This window comes from Bos indicus x Bos taurus, chromosome 10, assembly GCF_003369695.1.
Source record: "Bos indicus x Bos taurus breed Angus x Brahman F1 hybrid chromosome 10, Bos_hybrid_MaternalHap_v2.0, whole genome shotgun sequence".
Lineage (NCBI taxonomy): Eukaryota > Metazoa > Chordata > Mammalia > Artiodactyla > Bovidae > Bos > Bos indicus x Bos taurus.
The window spans coordinates 76,325,038-76,348,174 of NC_040085.1; the positions used below are offsets into that span (position 1 = coordinate 76,325,038).

Below are 23,137 nucleotides of genomic sequence, written 5' to 3' on the forward strand. Positions count from 1 at the left end.
AACATAAAATCTTTTTAGTATTAGATTGTTGGGCTGCTCATTTTTGCCAGTAGAAAAAAAGCTGCAGTACTCAAACTAAATGCAGAGTCTACAACATTAAATTCCCAAGGATTCTTGAATTCTGCTTGAATTTTTTGACTTGGGGCTAGCGCTAAATAGAAAGTACCAGGCTTTGGATTGAAACACAGGTTTATCTGATTCCACACCCCACTGTCTTTCTACAACCAAATACTGCTTCCCACCAAAAAATGTTCTTGGGTACTCCTTGCTAGGGGAGCCAGACATCCAGCTTCCAGAGGTGACACCTCTCTCATTTCTGTATAACTACAGGCAGATGCTCTAGATGACACTAGTAAATACTAATCAGGTGAGCTTTACATGGGATCACCCAGTTTCATCAGTTGGCCCAATAGGTCCTGCTGGAATTGTGCTACCCTGGCTGAATCAGAATGGTAAACCAGCTCCTTAATATGGTGCAGCTAAACACATCAGACATCTGACATAAAAGAATGCTTTAATGGCAAAAGGTGGGAAATAATGCATTTGGTTTATAATTCAGGGATTTCTGGTATTCGGGTTTTTTTCCAGTATCCTATGTATGTCCCCTTCCTTTTCATTGCCCTATCCCAAAAGTGTTGTGTGTGAGTTGGGTTTTTAAATATACAACATTAGATAACCTTAGGATGACACAAAACTATAGTGAGAATTACTGAACTAGTGTCAATTAAAACATGTTCTAAAGTGCTCATCATATGGAATTGACATTAAAAAAAAAAGCCAGAGTAGATTGAGATGAAATTTCCAAGAAGGATGAGTTTCTCTTATTTTACTTACTTAGCTCCATATACAGATATTGGGATTTTATGATTCTATTTATGTAAGACTTGGAAAGGTCCGTACTCCCCTAACTCTTGCCTCAGCCACCCTTCGACTTTCATTTTCCTGATGTAATATAAAGTGGTATACAGCAAATGACTAAAAAGAGAATCAAGGAAGAATTCTAGGGCATTTCCCTTCTCTTACAAATGATCTTGACCTTTATTCCATATTTCCATTTATTATAATTTATTCCATATTTCTTCTAAACTGCTGAAATGCTTTTGATTGTTGAAGAGTTACCAACTGAAAGCTAAAACAGACTAAAGTCTTTAATTGAAAAGTCATTGCTTTCTGTGTTTATTTATTCATGTTACACTGACCAAGTGTCAATTGATCTTAACAGCTTACTACTAGGCATGGTGTGATGAGCTAAGAAGTGCCTTACCCTCAAGGAATGTAGTTTAGGTGGAGGAATATAAAGAAGCATACATTTAGGTGCTAAATGAATGGAACATATGAGTACTCTAGGCTATTCAAAAAATAATGTGTGGGTTTGAAATAGTCATAGTGAATCTTAGTAGGCAGATGGAAGAGGAAGGTTTTCTAGATAAGGCAAGTGGCATCAGCAACAGCATAGAGGTAGACACTGATAAATCAGTGGTTTGATAAATAAAAATAAATGCATATGCTGATATTGATGTTAAAAATGTTTTATGTTGGGGAAATAACAAGAGCTAAGTTAGAGAAAACAGTAATTCAGGTTGTGGGGGACCTTGCCTGCCTGGCTAAGGAGTGTGGATTTAGTACCATAGGCACCAGAAGGGAATGCAAAGCTTCTGAGAAAAGGAGAGGCATGGGCAAAGTGAATCAGGGAGATGACTTGGTTGGTGGAATGCAGAATGGTTTTGAAGAGAGATTGGAGGCAGCAAGAGGCTATTTGGTCTGAGTTTATAACAGTACTCATCAGATTGATGGATCTGGCAATGTCTTGGAAGGATCAAGCAAGAGTAAGACTAGGAAACTAGATATGGCAAAGGGTCTAGGAGGTTCTAAGCCTGAGTGAGTGGGGAAATGTTGGTTTCACCAAGAGAAATAAATGAGAGGAGCTGGTCCAGGGTGTGTGTGGAAGAAGACATGGATACCTGCTGCATTTAGGTTGCTGGCAGGACAGGTGGCTAAGCAGATCATTGCTACTGCATAAACTGACCAGAGCTGTAGTCTGTATGCCTCCGCTCCAAGGTGGGCTTGCGGGGTGGGGGGTTGTTAGAAAATTTTGCACGCTCAGCTTTGGCCCTTCCAGGCAGGAGAGAGCATCTGCTGTCAGAGCCTTTCCAGTTCTCAAGGGGCCTATGAACTGATCAGGAAGTACAATTTTAATAGAATTAGCTGAAAGATGAGCAAATGTCAGGTGGTGGTTTGGTAGTAAGTCATTGCTGCTAACTTTGACATGTTAAGTGTCACATTATTAATGGCTTTTATGCATGCATGTCTAAGAGTGTTTAGTTCAGTTCAGTCGCTCAGTCGTGTCCGACTCTTTGCGACCCAATGAATTGCAGCACGCCAGGCCTCCCTGTCCATCACCAACTCCCAGAGTTCACCCAGACTCACGTCCATCGAGTCAGTGATGCCATCCAGCCATCTCATCCTCTGTCGTCCCCTGCTCCTCCTGCCCCCAATCCCTCCCAGCATCAGTCTTTTCCAATGAGTCAACTCTTCGCATGAGGTGGCCAAAGTACTGGAGTTTCAGCTTTAGCATCATTCCTTCCAAAGAAATCCCAGGGCTGATCTCCTTGAGAATGGACTGGTTGGATCTCCTTGCAGTCCAAGGGACTCTCAAGAGTCTTCTCCAACACCACAGTTCAAAAGCATCAATTCATCGGCGCTCAGCCTTCTTCACAGTCCAACTCTCATATCCATACATGACCATAGGAAAAACCATAGCCTTGACTAGATGAACCTTTGTTGGCAAAGTAATGTCTCTGCTTTTGAATGTGCTATCTACGTTGGTCATAACTTTCCTTTCAAGGAGTAAGCGTCTTTTAATTTCATGTCTAAGAGTGTTAACACTTAGTAAATTAGATTCCTCAGTTTTTGTCTTGCTCTGATAGTTTATGGATATGACAGGGTTACCTTTCTGTGTCTCAGCTTCCTGTTTATAAAACTGGAAGCTTGTTGTGGCAACATTCATAAACACTTTGAAAGTTACAGGTAAAAGCACTGTAGGATTCTTTTCCCTCCCACCTCCACCCCAAAGACTGAGTCAGTCTCTGGGAAAGGTCATCCATTTCACTGAATTCTTTCAATGGCTAACTCCCTAAGTCAGTTAATTAGCATTTTTCTAAAATGCTTTTACCAGTTCAGAGATGAAAGATATAGTTTGTAACTGTCTTTTCTATCTTCTAGGCCTGCTCATCCTACTGACCCCTTTTAACTGAGTGACTAGTGCCATGTGACTCCCAATTCTAGGTGCTTGGATCAATCCTAGCCATACTGGAGGGAACCTGCCTCCTGAGAAATCTGTATGCAGGTCAAGGAGCAACAGTTAGAACCGGACATGAAACAATAGACTGGTTTCAAATTGGGAAAGGAGTACGTCAAGGCTGAAAATTGTCACCCTGCTTATTAAACTTATATGCAGAGTACATCATGTGAAATGCCGGGCTGGATGAAGCACAAGCTGGAATCAAGACTGCAGGGAGAAATATCAATAACCTCAGATATGCAGATGACACCACCCTTATGGCTCAAAGTGAAGAGGAACTGAAAAGCCTCTTGATGAAAGTGAAAGAGAAGAGTGAAAAAGCTGGCTTAAAACTCAACATTCAAAAAACGAAGATCATGGCATCTGGTCTCATCACTTCATGGCAAATAGATGGGGAAACAATGGAATTGTTTGGGTTTCCAAGCCCAATTGGATTTTTGGGCTCCAAAATCAATGCAGATGGTGACTGCAGCCATGAAATTAAAAATGCTTGCTCCTTGGAACAAAAGCTATGACCAACCTAGACGGCATATTAAAAGCAGAGACACTAATTTGCCAACAAAGGTCTGTCTAGTCAAAGCTATGGTTTTTTCAGTAGTCATGTATGGATGTGAGAGTTGGACCATAAAGAAAGCTGAGCACTGAAGAATTGGTGCTTTTGAACTGTGGTGTTGGAGAAGACTCTTGAGAGCCCCTTGGACTGCAAGGAGATCAAACTAGTCAATCCTAAAGGAAATCAGTCCTGAATATTCATTGGAAAGACTGATGCTGAAGCTCCAATACTTTGGCCAACTAATGTGAAGAACTGACTCACTGGAAAAGACCCTGATGCTGGGAAAGATTGAAGGCAGGAGGAGAAGGTGATGACAGCGGATGAGATGGTTGGATGGCATCACTGACTCGATGGCCATGAGTTTGAGCAAGTTCTGGATTTAGTGATGGACAGGGAGGCCTGGTGTGCTGCAGTCCATAGGGTTGCAAAGAGTTGGACACGACTGAGTGACTGAACTGAACCAATTAACACTCTAGAACCTCAGCATAATACAACCAGGATCAACATGAAATGCAATCCTCAGTTCTAGGTGTTAAGTTCTTCCTTCATTTCTAAGTCTTCCTCTGCCTGTCAGATCTTGCCTTTGGATACCTGTCTTGTTGCCCCAAGTCCTTGTCTTCTAAACTTGCCCTGTACCTCCTCTCAAGAATCTCAATTCTGTTTCATCAGTTCCCCAAAGGCAGAGGAATCCAGACCTGGGAGACAGCACTGAGCTTGAGGTCTTACTATAAATAATACATTTTCTTTTAAAAATTTTATTTATTTATGGCTGTGCTGGGTCTTCATTGCTGTGCAGGCTTTTCTCTAGTTCCAGGGAGAGGAGCTACTCTCTAGTTGCGGTGTCCAGGCTTCTCATTGCAGGGGCTTCTCTGGTTGAGGAACACGGGCTTTAAGGCGAGTGGGCTTCAGTAGTTGTGGCTTCTGGGCTCTAGAGCATGGGCTCAATAATTGTGGCACGATGAGCTTAGTTGCTCCGCAGTCACGTGGGATCTTCCCGGATCAGGGATCAAACCCATGTGTCCTGCATCGGCAGGAGGAGTCTGTACCACTGAGCCATCAGGGAAGCCCAACACATTTTCTTAATGCTTGCTAATTTCCCAATTTTTGTCTGTTCCTGGGTTTCCAAGGCTGCACAGCAGCTGCCCATTGGCTTACATTTTCTGTGTTGAACCATCCTGATCCTGGCTGCCTTCCTGGCTGCTGCTGGTAATGTAGCCTCCAAATATTGTCTTCTGGATGCACATTCATCACAACAACTGAGTCTGCCTTCAGTTCCATGGTTGTATCTCGTTCTGGTCTCCATTCTTCCAGTCCACCTCACCCCATTACAGCTAATTCTTTTACATTAAACTACAGCAGATATTTGTTGATGTGGAAACTGATTTGGTATTGGAATTTTATCCTTGTTTACATTTTTCTTTGTGTTGGAAAAGCTTGGGATCACTTCCAAAACCTGCTCAGAGAGCTTTCCTCTTTTAGGAGAAACAAATGAACACTTGACAAAGCCGTGTGTCTGTGACAAAAACTCTAGGCCACTCTTTTAATTGTAAGATTGCATATTTTACCTTAATTTTGTTTTATTATATTAATATATTTTAATTAAAAATTAAAAAAAATTTGGGCCACACCACACAGCATGTGGGATCTTAGTTCCCTGAACAGGGATTGAACTCATGCCCCCTGCATTGGAAGCAAAGAGTCCTAACCACTGGACCACCAGGGAAGTTCCATTAATACATTTAAAAGTATATTTTGGCCAGTGTTCATTCAGGTCTCTTAATTTCAAGATATGTTATTGGACTTTCAATTCTTTTTGCTTATAAGGAAATGAAATCAAGGCTGGGGATGGTGTTCTACAATGTAGTCTCAACTTTTAAGGTATGTTAGAATCTTCTGGAAAAGTGTTAGTTGCTCAGTTGTCTCCAACTCTTTGCAACCTCATCGACTACAGCCCACCAGGCTCCTTTGTCCAAGGGATTTTCCAGGCAAGAATACTGGAGTGGGTTGCCATTTCCTTCTCCAGGGGATCTGCCCAACCGAGGGATCCCTACCTAAGTCTCCTGAATTGCAGGCAGATTCTTTCCCATCTGAGCCACCAGGGAAGCATTTTCTGGAGGGTTTGTTAGAACAGAAATCTAGGTCTCACACCCAGACTTTCTCTGGAGTGATGCCTGAGAATCTGCATTTCCAACACGTTCTCAGGCAATGTTGACACACCTGGTCCTGGGATGACACTTTGAAAACAACTGGTTATATGTTTAAATGGGCCCCAGGTGACCTGAAGCGGAGCAGTTATTGATCAGTTCAAATTCTTATCTGAATGTGTAAGGTGGAGAGTACTGAAAAATAAACTTCCAAAGTTCAGTCCATGCAGTTAGGATGACTGCTGGTGCCAGAGGTCTTTTCAACTCCATCTAGAACTCAGACAATCACTTGGTTTCTTTGAGCTTGTGTTTCCTAACCCATAAATAAGGGTAGCCTGGAGAAGGCAATGGCGCCCCACTCCAGTACTCTTGCCTGGAGAATCCCAGGGATGTGGGAGCCTGGTGGGCTGCCGTCTATGGGGTCGCACAGAGTCGGACACGACTGAAGCGACTTAGCAGCAGCAGCAGCAGCTATGCTCCCCTTACAGGAGTATTGTGAAGGTCAAATGAAATGGGTGTGGAAATGTGTTAACGGGAAAGTGGTATGACTCTGGAGACATTGCAATGGTTTTTCAATCTTCTTAAAACGTCAGCCCCGGTTTCTTTGGACTGTCTTGCTTTTCTCATTAATTACAGTAACTTTAATACAGGAGTAGAGAGTACTTTTATTGCTATCATAAACTCAAACTTTTTTTGAAAATCTCGTTCAATGAGATCAGACACGCCTTACAAATGTTACTCAGAGCCAAGAATGATTCCCATTCTTTACAGTTATAAAAAGAAAAGTACAAGACCCTATTGTGACTTGGGGTGGAGTCACAGTTAATCTTTCAATCCTGTTTAAACTGGCCCATTAAAAAACACACACACAAAAAACTGCTACAAGTCACAGCACGTTATAAAAATAAAATCACCGTATACAATGCTCAACCTCTCCACCCTATGCTTTCACATCTCTTGCAGCTTCTATTAATTCATCTGTCGTGGGAAGTAGTAAATCTGTTCAGTCCTGGCCGTGGCTATTTTCCTTAGTCAAGGGCCTCTAGCTCGCTTTATGGGCCAACATAGTTCTTGCTCAAATCGGGTGGTTTGTCGTTTTCAACCGTCATCAGCTGTACCTAATTCTTTCGGGCCTTCAATGAGTAGCTCAGATATGAGCCTCTTGTTCCTTAGGTCTTTTCTAAATATCATGAAACGTCAGCTAGGATGCTAACTAGGTTCTAAGGACAAGCTTTCAGGGGGTAAAAGACCCGCTTTCTAGAGTGTGAGGAACGGGCCAGGTTCGGGTACCGGGAGCGCACTGGGGTCTGCCGCAGCAGGGACTCGCGTTCCCCGGAACCTCGGCAGCCCCCGCCCCCGGCCCGAGCCCGCGACTGCGCGCGCTTCCCCCGGGCACCGGCAGGAGGCGCACCCGCGGGGACCAGCCCAAGGGGCGGAGGGAGAGGAGAGGAGGAGCTGGAAGGGGGCGCGGCTTGCTCCCGGTCCTTCCCGGGCGCCGGGCCTCCTTCTCCGCCGGGCCTAGGGCTGGCGGCCGGCGGGGGTCGCGGCGGCGGCGGCGGCGGCGGCGGCGCTGGCAGGCCGCCGTCGGCGGGGGTCTGGCTCCGGCTCCGGGTGTGAGGAGACAAGATGGCGGCGGCGCTGTGGAGGCCGGTCTCCTCCTCTTCTCCGCTCTCCTCCGCCCCGCCGCTCGCCGCCTCCTCCTCGGTCTCCTCCTCCTCGTTCGCTGCCTCCTCCTCCTCCTCCTGCTGCTGCGGCAGCCCTAGCGACCGCCGAAGCGCCGGCCGGCTCTCCCGGAGCTCCGGAGGGGGATAGACGGGGCAGCTGCGGGCTCCGGCGACCGGGAGGCAGAGCTGGGGCCGGGGCGGGGACGGCGGCGGGGACGGCGGCGGCGGCGGCGGCGCCGGGTGGGGATGGGGTCGCAGACGCTGCAGATCCTCCGGCAGGGGGTGTGGGCCGCGCTCAGCGGGGGCTGGTACTACGACCCGCACCAGGCCACCTTCGTGAACGCGCTGCACCTCTACCTGTGGCTCTTTCTTCTCGGCCTGCCCTTCACCCTCTACATGGTGAGTGTGTGGGGGCGGGGAGGAGGGTGGCTCCTTCCCCTTCTGGCGGGCCGGGTTTCCCGAGTCCGGCGGGCGGTCGCGCCTCCCTGGCTCCGGACCGGGTGTGTGTGTGTGTGTGTGTGTGTGTGTGTGTGTGTGTACCCTCTTCCCCTCTCCGGCACGCGCACCCCCACCATCCCGCGCCCCTAAGGGCCAGCCGCCCTGCTCTCGCTCCAGCGCGCCCCCTCCCCCGCTCCCCACGCTCCCCTCCCTGGAGGGCTTCCCCCTATTCCAGCGAGCACAGGAAAAGCGGATCGGCAGCGGCCCCCACCTCCCGCCCCCGGGCGCCCAGCCCGTTTACTGGGAAATAGTAGCTTCCTAGGCCCCCTTCTTCGGGGTTCGGGTGGGCTGGGAGGGGGTCCTGATCCTGCCTTCTCCAGCCTTTCCAGCCCGCGGGTAAAGCCCAGAGGTGGGGCTCGCGCCTCCGCGTAAGGTGGTGGGCGCCCAGCCTTCTGCCCCGGAGGGCCGCTGTGTCCATCCCTCGGCGCGCGCGTACTTATTTGCGCTCCGCGCCTCGGGCGCCGGACAACACCCCCCCCCCCCCCCCCCACACACACACACCCGGCACTCCCTTCCCCTCGAGGCGTTCTCGCCTCTCCTCCCTGAGGAGGACCCTCGCTCCAGCTTGTCCGCGTGCGGAGCCCTCGGAGCCGGGCGAGGGGGGAGAATGTGTGCCGCTCCGTGTGGTATGCATCAGTGGGGCGCCCGGGCTCCTCTCAACTCGCTTCGACGCGGTGGTTGAAAATCTGGCTCTCACCCTTCCTGCCTCGCAGAATCCCGTTTTTGCTTACCATTGGTTCTTTTCTGTTCAGCTCCGTGGTCAGTGGTGGTTATTTCCAGGCCAGCGTTCGGGGGAGGGAGCGGGGGAGATACGGGGATTCTGGCTGGCATTTCAGCAGATTTGTTTGGGTTGGTTCAAGGCCTTGTACTGATAGGAAAAGGAAAGCGCTGCCTGTTGCTGAATTCAGGACGATCAGTCTCTCCTAACGATCTAGGTTTTTTAAGCTATATTTTAGCCGAAAGTTTTCTTAAAGAAAAAAAACAAAAAACAGTAGGTTAGGGTGGGGCATTAGGGAGACTAAAGGGGAAGAGAGGTGATACTTGAGCTTCAGTTAAAATCTTAAAGTAACCAGAAGGGAGGAAAGACTGGTAACTTTTTATTTTAGGAGAATGTCTTTGAAAACATTTCTGCCAAGTTTGTGGTTCTTCATGAAGCTGTAGTAAGGGCGCTGGATTAGAAAATCTGGGCGTATGACTACACCAAGTGTTAAAGGTGAGGATACCCAATTCTTTCCTAAGTGAAGCTCGTTTACCGCAGTTGGCAGAAAAAGTGGAGGAAGATGAGCTAGATTATTCACATTCTCAAGCGATTTTTAATTGAATTGGAAGGGAGGGGAAAGCCGTTTTAAGAAAAAATGCTGAGTTACTGATGGCTTATTTTTTGAAGGGACTGTTCAGTCTTGTCGCTTTCAGAAAATTTATCACAAAGTGTTATAATTTTCAATTAATTCTGGCCCGGAATGTTAGTTCTATTTGCACTTCTCTATCTTCCAGGAATATGACATCATTAATGAACAGGTTAATTACTTTGGGTGTAAGAATCCTCAGGATGTCACAGAGCTTTTCATGCAGTTTTCTTTTATGTCCAGGAGAATTGTTCTCCAGATACAAGGATTAGTTGCTGTGTTTCCATGTTATCATGGGACCTGTGTTAGTGCCTAAGACTGTTTAATTAACAAGCACTACTAAAGGAAATTTAGAACAAATGTAAAGCGATGCATTGAGTTTACTGTTTCATTTTGGGAGTTTATTCAGTTAAATTTAATTCACAAATACCTGAACGTCTGATGTGTGCTAGGCAATTTGCTGGGTTCTGGGAAAGTAAAACTGCTTTTCTGACTTTGTTGTTTAAGTTAATGGCAACTCTACTCTTCCTCAACTTTTAAGAAGCTTTCCTTGATTCTTCTCTTCATTTCTCTTCACATCCAGTTCATCAACCAATCTTGTGAGTTCTCTCTTTAAAACCTAACTAGAATCCAGCTAATCTTTGTCACCACCCTCTAATGAGAGTCACTGCTTCCATTCTTTATTCTCTGTTCTTCATAGAGATGTCTGAATGATCCCTTAAAACACAGGTCAGTTCATGGCATTCTGCTCTCAAAGCCACCCCTTCCACTTGTTTCCCCTGCCCCCACTTAATTTGCCTTCTCACAGTTTTCCTTGCACAACAACTGTGTCCCTGCCTCAGGGCCTTTGTACTTGCTGTTCTCCTGTCTGGATGACTCCTCTCCTCCAGATATCTGTGTGACTTATGTGCTGCCTTAATTTCAGGCTTTAGGTATATGTGAGTATTTCCTTGATAACCTATGTAAATAGGAACTTCCCAGCTCCTGCAATACTTTCTAGCTCTCCTACCCTCCTTTATTTAAGAGCACTTACTACAAATTGGTTATGTGTTTATTAATTACCCTTTAGAATGTAAGCTCTAAGAGGTAGAGAGCTTATTTATTGCTGTATTGTCAAGACCTAGATCAGTGCCAAGCACATAATAAGTACTCAGATATTAGTGAATAATTACAAGTTAACAAAATACAGCTTTTGCCTTTGAGGAACTTTAAGTCTAGCTTGGGGATAATGAACAACTACAGGCATTAGAACTGCTGTGAAAAGGTCAGTGCAGATGGCCCTGAGCTTTTTGATTGATCATGATCTAGGGGCAGTTGGCAAAGAATATTAGTAAACTTTTTAGGAAGCGTTCTAGTACTATAGTATTGAGGTAGATAGATTAACGTATACATTGGAACCAAAATCCAGCATTCCATGTTAAAATCTCAGGCAGTTACAGATTATTTGTATGCTCTTCCGATAATAATTATGAGTGATAATGACTAGTAAGTATGTGTATACGTTCTTTATCCCAAACCCCATTTTACTGATGAGGACACCACTTAGTGACAGGTTCCAGCGGACTTTTGAAGCCATTTTGCAGGCAGCTGTACCCGACTCCCCTTTTGTTTTTAAAGATCTCTTTGAAGAAGTTTATATTGAGTTAGGAAGAGTCTTAATGGCTTTTTGTATAGGAGTCACTTTTTTTTGTTTTTAATGAGTAGTGTTTGTGGATACTTTGAAAGGTGGATTTTGTAGTTTCTGCAATTATAAAATTTTTAAGTAGTGAAAATCAAGAAGTAACTTTTCCTTATTTTCATTGTCATTCGGTTTGCCTTAAGGCACTCACCCCATTTTATCTTGTTATAATTATGTGTGTACATGGTATGTCACACATGGTGAGCTTTGTGGGTGTGAGCTTTGTGGCATTTTCATGTGATGGAAAGCAGACTGGAGTTGGTGTTATCTTGATTTTTGAGCCTTGGCTCTGTTATTGATTAGGTGCCCTTTAAACCAGACTCTCCACCTTTTTGAACTTTGATTTACTCACTTGTGAGATATTTCATGGGTATTTTGTCAGACAATATTTACGAAAAAGAGGAAATTATTCAACTTCAGAGCGAATGTCAGTCATTTGAAAGAACTGATTAGAAAGAATCATTCAAAAAAATAATTAGAAGAGTATTTCCTCTATAATGTATGACTAGAGGAGATTAGACAGTAAGTCAAACCATTATCTTCACATGTTTGTTGCTCAATGTAATGTTTTCTTTTATAAAGAGTTATATCCTTAGGTAACAAACCATTAACAATAGACTCTCTTTACATAAGCGGTTCTCAGACTCTACTTGACATCAGAATCACTTTATTCAGTTTTTCAACTGTGTCCAACTCTGCGACCCCATGGACTGTAGCACGCCAGGATTCCCTGTCTTTCACAATGTCCCGGAGTTTACTCAAACTCATATCCACTGAGTTAGTGTCCTCTGGTGCCATCCAACCATCTCGTCCTGTGTTGCCTCTTTCTCCTGTCCTCAATCTTTCCCAGCATCAGGGTCTTTTCCAGTGAGTTTGCTCTTCACATCAGGTGGCCAAAGGATTGGAGCTTCAGCATCAGTCAGTCCTTCCAGTGAATATTCTGGGTGGATTTCCTTCAGGATTGACTGATCTCCTTGCTGACCACGGGATTCTCAAGAATGGAAACAGTGACAGATTTTACTTTATTGGGCTCCAAAATCATTTTGAAAGGTGATTGCAGCATCACCTGGACAAGTTAAAAATGTGCACCTTCTGATGTGGGTGATCTGGAGTGTGACCTATTAATTGTATTTTGTAAACACTCTGGGTCAGTATAGAGAACTTGATCAGTATGACTCTGATACCCAGCCCCTGACTTATATCTGGCTGCTTACCCAACATAATTTGGCCATGGCACAGGGATGTCTAAAACCTTTCTAGATTCCCTATTAACCCCCCCCCATCAAAAAAATGTTTTATTTTTGTCCTCTTAGTGATACCATCTTGTCTCTAGTAGCTCATACCATCCCCCTGTTTCTTGCCTTATGAGCAAATCTTAACCGATTCTAGTGACAGAGCTTCTCAGAGCTCCTTTCCACTTCCTAGTTCATACTGTTTTTTGTCTGCACTACTACCTTGGCTTCTTTACAACTCTTTTTCCACAGAGTGAGAGGTGACAATCAGTTTGTGTCATTCCCCTTTTATATAATATCCTTCAATTTTTTTTTTTTTTTTTTGCCCTTAAAGTCCATCATCTTTACTGAGGCCTCACCAAAGCCAGTTCCATCTTTGTCTACAGTTTGTATAGTTTTTCACTGTGCCGTGGTCACGCTGGCCACCTTTCTGTTACTTCAGCCTACTGAGCCTGCTCCTCCGGTGGGGCGTTTGCACATGCTGTGTGTTCTGAAGGGATACATTTCCCTCCAGCTCTCTGCAAGGCTGCTTGCTGCTGGGGCTTTACGGCTGGTCTTAAAAGTCACCTCAGAGGCCTAGTCTGGTACGCAGAAACAGCTTCTCTTTTCCATGATTCCTTCCCATAACTTTCTTCTGCAGTGCTTATCAGAAACACGTTTATGTCTTTGCTTGCTTGTTTGCTGTCTAACTTTCTCTCCTACCCACTGCCTTGAAAGTCACTTGAGGACAGAGGTTGTGTCTGACTCATTAGGCAGTGTATCTCCAGTGCCTTCTCTTGTGTTTGGCTTATATTAGGTTCTAAATAAATATTATATTATATTATTATATATGTGAACCTTCTTTAGACTTAACACCTTCACTGACTGAATAGCTGGATGTGGAGTGTACTGTGGTAGACTGTGTGATATGGTAGAGTTACATCTTACTGGGGGTTAGGTTCAATATCAGTATTCATGATGAAAATAAAATAGAGAAATATTCAAAAAATCAAATACAGAATGACTTGAAAAACCGTTAAGTCACTAAAAATGCAGCATATATTTTTTAATGTATAAACTTTGTGCCATTATACATAATATACAAATATACACACTGTATACACAGTAATATATACTGTATTAAACTTATGGAGAGATTATATTCAGAAACTAATCCCTTCATATAAAATATATGAAGGCTTCAACTTTTTCCTCCTGGTTATCTTATTGTTATTTTCTCTCTGTAGCTGATCTTTATCATGTACTAAATAATAAATTCCTTATTAGTGAGTAATTCTCTGAGGCTGTCAAGTCATTCTTTCCTAAAGATTTAAAAATATTTTAAAGATCAATGTAAATGAGATTTAGTTATGATGACTAAAACTGACGTTTCTATATTTTATAATTTATATTTCTTAACATGTTTTCCTTCAATTAGGAAGGTTATCATATATTAGCAATTAAACATGATTATTAGTATTAGAGTATTATTAGATTATTAGTATCTGTATCCTTTCAGTTCAGTTCAGTTGCTCAGTTGTGTCCGACTCTTTGCGACCCCATGGACTGCAGCACGCCAGGCCTCCCTGTGCATCATCACCAACTCCCGGAGTTTACCTAAACTCTTTAGGATAAGTTTAATGGCTAGTGGATGATCTGTTTTGACCTATATTATCTCTGTTATATACCCTAAATAAATTAAGGGGTACATTGTCCAAAGATGGTTTACAAATGGAAGTTTTGAAGAAAGGATTCATTTTATCAGCTTGTAAAAAAACTTGTGAATTTATCAAAGCAGTTGATCCCTGGAATGTTTTAGTGTCTTTTGTTAATGTCTTTTTGCTATTTGAGAAGTTATTCCAAGTTGTAAAATGATTTGGCAATTAGAAAACTAGGAAGGTTTCCTTTTTTTTCCCAAGCCTTTGAATACACAGATTTAATAAGCAGGTAGCTTGCTTTCTGTAGCTGACTTTACTTTCAGTAAGTTTTTCCAACATTGTTTTTTTAAGGATTTTGAGACATACAGAAAAATCAAAAGAATTGTATCCACCACCTGGGTTCTACTATTTTAAAAAATTGCATTTCTGCCTCTGAATTCCTCTACCTGTCAAGACCCCCCCCCCACTTTTTAAGGGGGTGCATGTGAAGTAAGTTACAGACATTAATACAGATCCCCCCCCCAAATACTTCAGCACTCATACCATTAGATAGAGTTCTAAAACTGAGCCATTGGATGAGTTTTGGTAAATGACTTTGCACCCGTGTAGTGCAGGCCCATCACATTGAAGAACATTAGCATCACCCCAGAAAGTTCCCGCTTGCCCTTTCCAGTCAGTTCTGTCACCCCCGTTCTGATGGTTTTTCTTTCATAAGTGAGTTTGGAACTTCATATAAATGGAGTCGTGTAGCGTGTACTTGTGTAAGTCTTTTCACTCAGCAAAGTGTTGAAGAGAGTCATCCCGGTTGTGTGCATTGGTAGCTTGTTCCTTTATTGCTGAGCAGTATTCCTTTGTGTGAATACGCTCTAGTCTGTTCATCTTTATCTGCTTTCCTGGATATGAGGAGGGCCTCTTTCTAGTTTTTGGCTGTTTTATAAAGGGTGGTACTCCAGCATGAGAGTTAGTTTTAATAGAACTGAAAGAAGTTGGAAAACTTTATTGACTATCAAGAATGCTTTCTCTTCCCAAGTAAGACCCAAGTTTTAATTTAAAATAGCGTAGTGATAATTGCATATTTCAGCCTTCATTTCACTTTTGTTGTTTAGTTCCTAAGTCATGTCCTACTCTCTGAGACCCTATGGACTGCGGCATGCCAGGCTTCCCTGTCCTTCACTATCTCCTGGAGTTTGCTCAAACTCACATCCATTGAGTCTGGGATGCCATCCAACCATTTCACTTTTAGTAGTCTTTAATGCTGTACTTTTATTTGCTCAGTATTTAGATTTTTGTTTTGTCAGTGCAATAGAACCTTTTTGTTCACATGTAAATATATATGTATGACAATCAGAAATTAAAAGTAAAAAGAAAATAAAAACCATCTGTAATCCCTTTCAGATAGGCTGTTATAGCAACCAAAATGTATTTGGAATATATAAATACGTATGTATTATGCTTCCTCCTTACAAAAACGGGCTCATAAAATTTGTAGTTTTGAAGCCTCCTATTTTCACTTGACTATAAATTGTGAATGTTTCCCTGTGGGGGATAAAGCAGTTTTAATCACTCTGTAGTGAACTATAGCACGGATGTGTTACAGTGTGTTTGACAGTTTTCCCATTGCTGTAGTTCTTAGCTATTTAGAAAACACTAGGGTAAATATTCTTAGAGGTAAGTCTTTAAACTAGTCTTGGGTATAAATCCTTAGAAGTGGCTTATTAAAGTATATGCATATTTTTCTTTGATAAATAATTCACTTTTATTGAATGACTATAATGAAAAAAAAAAAGATGAGAGAGTGAAATAACAGCATAAGATCACTGAGAAGGCAAAATCGATTTGTGGTCCAGGGAGCACAGGTAGAAAGCGATTATCCTCAGGAGGAGGAAAGGACGAATGCTGACCGCAAAAGGGATCAGCCGTTGGTGGTAATTAGTTGAGGTAGATCTTCTATGGTTTATGTAACCTCTTAAAGTACAGAGTGTTTTATGTTGAGAGTGAACAGAAGGTGAGGAGCGTATTCAAGGTTTGAGGAGGATCTCCAGAAGATGAAATGCTATCCTTATTTTCATGGAGGAAAATGTGTAGCAGAGATGGTAGAATTACTGGTCAGTTTCGAGGGTTCCTTTGAGGTTGGAGAACATGAGTTCAGAGTTGTTTGAAGAGGAATGCTCAAGAGAGAAATTGCAAGTAATCTTTACTTGGAGTTATCAGTGATGGAGGACAATCCAGGCCACAGGGTAGAAGATCTGGGGAGAAAATACAGTTCATCAAGAGAAGGGGCTTGGTTAGAACGCCAGAGCCCAAGAGCAGTTAAAAATCAGCAAAGGAAGCAAGAAGGCAGAAGGAAAATGAAGAGAGGAACCTATAGCAGAAGCCAAGAAAAAAATTTTTGAAAAGAAGAAAATGGTCAAAAATGCCAATGGTCAAAGAAAATGGTCAAAAATTGGTCTCCTGACAGGTAGTATTAATTTAATTTTCATCAGCAGTATTGAGAGTACTTGTCTTCCCACCTCTATTCAACATTTTGCAAAAAAAAGTGTTATTGTCATAAATTTCTTTGTCAGTGGAATGTTGAATAAACCATTTACGTAATTTTCTGTTTGGGCTAATAGAATTTCTCATAAAGTACTTTTTAATACATTTTTTTTTTTTTAGTCCAAACTAAAGATGTTTACTGCACTAATATATGGCACAAAACAATTTTTATTGGATTTTTCCTCTTCTCTGTACTCAGATAATTTCCACAGTAGGTAATTGTTAAACAAGCAGAAATGTTTTGGGAGGAAGTTGATTGCTTCTTTCTGTTATTTTATCCGAGTTAAATCAAATGGTTTTCCTGTATCTCTGTGCATACCTGGGGAGGCAGAGAATTATTTTGTAGGTGAGCTAGGACTCCTGGGTTAACAGGGTAGTCACACTAGGATGGCTAGAGTGGTGGTATGGAAAAGGGCAGATTACAGCAAATATTCTGTAGATTTTACTATACTGTTAACTTCTTTAGCAGATGAATTGCTGATGAATTTTACCAAACCACATTGGAATAGTTACTGCTTCTGATTCCTCTGCTTGTCACCCTAAAAGTTGATTAAATGCTTTCTTTGCTAGAATGATAAAACAGTTCATTCTTTCTTTCCTTCCTTTATCTTCAGAACCTTAGGAGTTGCATGTTTTATAACTTGTACCATGGGTACTAGTCTCTGTTGCTTAATGTTATGGTAAGAAAGAAAAGAAAACTTAGCGGAAAGCAAGCCATTTCCTTTTGAGGTTTTAAGGGGAAAAGAAGTCCTATTTGTAGAGCTTAGTACAAACCAAATAAGAGCCCTGAGTGCCAGCTGCCCTGAGAATAGGCAGGAATATTAGTCACAAATTGGAGAAGTTTGAATTGTGTATCTGGCTGTTTTCCTAATCCTCCTCACTCCTTGAATGTTGTCTAGACATAAACTGAACAGATTCAAGCACTGTAGTTATCATCTTGAAAACTTTGTATTTTGAAATAGTTTTAGCTTTACAGAAAAGTTGGCAAAAACAGTAAAGAGAGTTGTTACATACCCTTTGTCCAGCTTCCTCTAATATTAAAATTGTACATACCCATGGTGCATTTGTCAAAATGGAGAAATTATCATTGGTATGTGTAGTACTATTAATGAATCATGGACATTATTTGGATTTCACCAATTTTTCCATTAACGTCCCTTTTCTGTTTCAGGATCCAGCCTAGGATTCTATATTGCATTTGTATCATTTTCTTTAATATGGCTTTCTTTCTGTTTTCTCTTGCCATTCCTCTATTCTTTGAGGAATTTTACAGTTTATAACAATCAAATTGTCTTAAAAGAAAAATTAGTAAAAGTTTTTATGTCTGTGCTAGGTACATTTTAGATGGACAGAAGAGTATTTTGAATGATTTTTAAATCATGCATTGACCATTGACCTATGTGAGGCTATTTTTAATTGAAATATTTTATATATGGTATGAAATAATTCTAAAGATGAAAAAGATTTGAGACCCCATTCACGCAAAACAGACACTGGTGTCCATTTAATGCTGTTTCCCTAATTTATAAATTAGAAGCAGTGGGACAAATGCACAACCATGTTCCGCAGTAGATTGTGAGTAATCTCCTCTGTGTCATAAAGTGTTCAGGAATTGGAAGGAGGATGCATCATTTCCTAGAAGGCTTTATGCAGAGAGTTTATACATTCACAGCCTTAACTATATGCTGGGCCCTGTGTTAGGCCTTATGGTGGGGGACCTTTATGAAGTTTATTTCTGCTGAAACATCATTGCCCGTAGTCTTGCCACCAGGCAAATGAATCTTCGCTCTGTGGAAAAGACTTTTTAGTGAAAGAATACCTGTTCTTGGGTGTAATGGTTTGCTCTGCTGTCAAGTTTTTTATTGTAATATATCCAGCCTATTAAGGCTTTCTTAAGCTTTGTTTAATCATTCAAAGTTACAGTTCCTAGAATTTATAAAACTTAACATGCTATCTAATATGGGTAGTGTTTTGTTGCTTTGCCTTTGATTTGGTAATCTTACACAACTACCGACAAATGTTCATAGCATCATTTTTGTTCACATCATAACGCAGTGTCAGTGTTGCTCAGACTTTCATTGTGGATCTGTCTTGGCTTTCTTTCTTGTTAAAGAATATCTGTAGGTAAACTACTGAAAGTCAAAGTAACTAAAATCACAGAAATGCACCACATAGCTCTTCACACTGTTGTAGGCATTGGCAGGTGGCTTTTAGTTAATCATAACTTTATATATTTTTGCTGACTAGTCGGGTGAGAATTAGAATTCTCCACGGGATGATTTTAAGCTACCTGCCCTCCACTCCCCTGCTCATTCTGAGTACCTGCTCATCTCTTTTCCTTCTCTAACAAAATGCATGTCATAACACAGGAGTGGGGCTGATGTTGAGCTACTCCTGAGTCAGCCTTCTTTGTTTTGTTTTTAAAGGAAGTTACTCAGCAGCTTTAGAAGATTATTAGGAATTCTTTTTATTTTCCTGACTAATGTTTGTCATGACACCCCACTTGAGAATTGCTGGCCTGCCCTATGACTCAGGCTTCTACACAAGGGATAACACAGAGCTGCCTTTACTTTTCCTCTTTAAAAAAAAAAGCTCACCATGTGATAGCTGGGGATTAATGTACCTGCATTCTTATTGTGCTTTACTCCAATAAATCACTGTCTAGGGGAATTTCCAGATATGTGTATTTTGGAAAGCCACTCTACCTAGATGTACCAACAGAAAAAGCCTGTAGATGATTGCTCATGAACACCTCCTGCCAACAGTCACTACCTGGGCAGCGTTAGCCTACTATTCGTGACTGTCTGAAAACGCCTTGTTGATTCCTGCTGAGGTTGCTGCTTTAAGTCAGCGCCTTTTTTCCAGCAGTGAGTGAATTACTGAATAATTTTGATTCTGGCTGAAATAGAGGCTTCTATGGTACTGATAATAGTAACACTTATATGGTGCTTTTTACCCGTTATAATCCTTGAGCGCGTTTCACCCTCTAGTTAAAAAACCGTTAGGTTTTTATCATGAAAATAATATTAGTTATAGAAATTGTTCCAGGTAGTACTCAAGTATATAGAGTCCAAAATAAAAGTACATATAGTCCAAAGTAAGGGTTCAAAGTAAAAGCAAACGCTGCTGTGGCAATACTGTGGTACACATTTGTATATTTAAGGTTTTAGTTGTGGAAATTTTACAGCATAAGTCTCTAGAAAAATTGCTGGGTCAAAGTATGTACATTTCAAATTAAACTAGATGTCCGATTATACCTCAGAAAATGTTACACCAGTTTATATTCTCAATAGTGTATGTGAAAGGACTTACTGCTCTTTGTTTTCACCAACATTATTAGTCTTTTTTGATGTTTTGATTTTGTAAAATGGCATCATGTTTTAATTTGCATTTCCTTATTAATAGGTTCTTTGAATATCTTTTTATAGGTTTAGTAGACATTTATATCTCTTTTCTTTCAGCTATCTGTTGTGTCCTTTATCCTTTTTTGTAAGTCATGTTCTTTTTTTGGTCAAATAATCCTTTATTATTTTAGTCATGTTCTTTCTAAGTGGTTTTGAGAGCCCTTTGTATATATAGAAATTAGCTCTTTATTATGTATTAAAAATTTCCCCTAATACGTCTTTTATCTGTATGATTGAGTTTTTTGAGCATATAAATTTAACATTTGTAGTAGTCACATTTGCAACTTTTCTTCATGTGATAAAGACCTTCCCTGTTAACAATTTGTTAAAAAAAAATTCATGTTTTTGTCTAATAATTTTTAAATTTAAAAATAAATTTGCCTGGTTAAAAAAGAAACTCTTAAGTCACCCTTTTGTATCTGCCACCATCTTCCCAGTTTTCACCTGCACTGCCTCCCATAAGAAACCACTGTGAGTAGTTTCTTCTGAATCCCATTACAGCATATGGATTCGAATTCAAACGTCTGTCTCCCTCTCCTATCACTCCACTCTATATATTGCCTCCCTTCCCTTAATAGATCTTACACATCTGTGCGTCAGTACCAAAAGGGCTTTTCAGTTTTTTATTTAAATTAACATACAGCATTATACTAATTTCAGGTGTGCAGCATAATGTTTGAATATTTGTGAATATATTGTGAAGTGATCACCACAGTAAGGCTAGTTAACATCTTTTACCATATGTAGTTAGAAATTTTTTTTTCTAGTGATGACAACATTTAAGATTTACTCTCCTAGGAACTTTCAAATACGTGATAACGGTAATATTAACTGTAATCACCTGTCATTATATCCTTATGATATTTTATAGCTGGAAAATTGTACCTTTTGATCCCTTTCACCCATTTGAGCCACTGTCTACCCCCACCTCTGGCAACCATCAAATCTATTCACTATATCTGTGATCTGTTTTTGTTTTGCTTTGTTTTTAGACCATATATGAGATTGTACAGTATTTGTCTTTCTCTTTCTGATTTATTGTCTTTAGCATTTTGCCATCAAGGTCTATCCATGTTGTTTCAGATGACAAATTTCCTTCTTTTTTAAGGCTGACTAGTATTTTATTATATATATATACACACACACACACACCCACACACCCACACCCACACACCCACACACACCACATTTTCTTTATCCATTCATCCAGTGATGGACATTTAGGTTGCTTTCATGAATTGGGCGTTATAAATAATGCTGCAGTGAACATGCAAATGCATATATCTTTTTCAGTTAATATTTTTGTTTTCTTCAGATAAATACATAGGAGTGGAATTACTGGATCATATGGTGGTTCTGTTTTTAAGTTTTGGAGGCACCTCTGTGTACTGTTTTCCATAGTGACTGTAACAGTTTATGTTCTCTTCAGCAGTGCTCAAGGGTTCCCTTTTCTCCACATCCTTGGTAACACTTGCTATTTATTGTCTTTGTGATAATAGCCATTTCTGAAAGTGTGAGGTAATATCTCATTGTAGTTTTGATTTACATTTCCCTGCTGATTAGTGATATTGAACACCTCATATTGAGTATGAAAATGTATTTGTTGGCCATCTAGATGTCTTTGAAAAAGTGTCTTTTCAGACTCATTTTTACATTGAAAAAAAAAATTTTTTTTTTGCTGTCATATGAGTTCCTTGTATGTTTTGAATATTAATTCCTTACCAGACATGATTTGTAAATACTTTCTTTTTGTTGATGATTTCCTTTGCTGTGCAGAAGTGTTAGTTCGATGTAATCCCACTTTTTTTTTTTTTGGTTTTGTTGCCTTTGTTTTCCATATCAAACACAAAATAATATCACTAAGATCTATGTCAGGGAGCTTAACCTTTGTTTTTTTCCTAAGAGTTTTATGGTTTCAGATCTTATGTGCAAGTCTTTAATCCATTATGAGGTAGTTTTTTTGTGTGGTGTAAGGTAGCAGTCCAGTTTCATTCTTCTCCATGTGGTTGTCCAGTTTTCCAACACCATTTACTGAAGAGACTGTTCTTTCCTCATTGTCTATTCTTAGCTTCTTCTTGTAAAATTAATTGGCCATAAAAGTGTGGGCTTATTTTGGTGCTCTGTTCTGTTCCATTGATTAACGTGTCTGTTTTTATGCCAATACCATACTGTTTTGATTACTTTAGCTTTGTAATATAGTTTGGAAGCAAGTTTTGCCTGCATAGTGATGCCTCCAGCTTTGTTTGTCTTTCTTAAGATTGCTTTGGCTATGTTAAGATTGCTTTGGCTATTTGGAGTCCCTTTTGATTCCAGATCAATTTTAGGATTGTTCTATTTCTGTGAAAAATGCCATTGGAATTTTGTTAGGGATCGCTTTGATTCTTTAGGTTGCTTTAGGTAGTATGAGCATTTTAACAATATTAATTCTTTAATCCATAAGCATGAACTCGCTTCCCATTTATTTGTGTCATCCTCACTTCTGTTCTCAGTGTCTTGTAGTTTTCAGTGTGCAGGTCTTTCTTTCCCCTTGTTGAATTTATTCTTAGGTATTTTATTCTGTTGATGTAGTTGTAAATAGAACTGCTCTCGCTAGTAATTCTAATAATGTTTTGAATAAAAGTGGTGAGAGTGGGCATCCTTCTCTTGATCTTAGTGGAAAAGCTTTCAGCTTTTGATGATGTTAACTGTGGGCTTCTCATATATGATCTTTATTATGTTGAGGTGCATTCCCTCTATACCCACTTTGTTGAATGCTTTTGTCATAAATGAGTGTTTTGTCAAATGCTATTTTTGCATCTATTCAGATGATTATATGATTTTTTACCCTTCATTTTGTAAATGTGTAACATATTGATCTGCAGATGTGGAAACATCCTTGCATTTCTATAATAAATTCCACTCATGGTGTATCATCGTTTTAGTGTCTTACTGGATTTGGTTTGCTAATATCTTGTTGAGGATTTTTGCATCTGTGTTCATTTGCCTATAATTTTCTGTCCTTCTGGTGTCTGGTATCAGGATAGTGCTTGGCTTCCCAGGTGGCACTAGTGGTCAAGAAGCCACCTGCCACTGCAGGAAACGTAAGAGATGCAGGATCAATCCCTGGGTCAGGAAGATCCCTTGCAGGAGGGCACAGCAGCCCACT

At 40.9% G+C, this 23,137-nt stretch overlaps 1 protein-coding gene across 6 annotated transcripts in view; it reads left to right on the forward strand.

Annotated features, from left to right (window-relative positions):
- The first annotated feature begins 7,556 nt into the window (after positions 1-7,556).
- PCNX1 (pecanex 1) overlaps positions 7,557-23,137 on the forward strand; it is a 184,376-nt gene continuing 168,795 nt past the window's right edge. For 5 of the 6 annotated variants that reach the window (XM_027552305.1, XM_027552307.1, XM_027552306.1 and 2 more), the window contains exon 1: positions 7,557-8,061. In XM_027552305.1, the coding sequence (XP_027408106.1) occupies positions 7,909-8,061 (153 nt within the window). In that variant the 5' untranslated portion in view covers positions 7,557-7,908. The remainder of the gene's footprint in view (positions 8,062-23,137) is intronic. The other variant, XM_027552310.1, reaches the window with a different exon arrangement.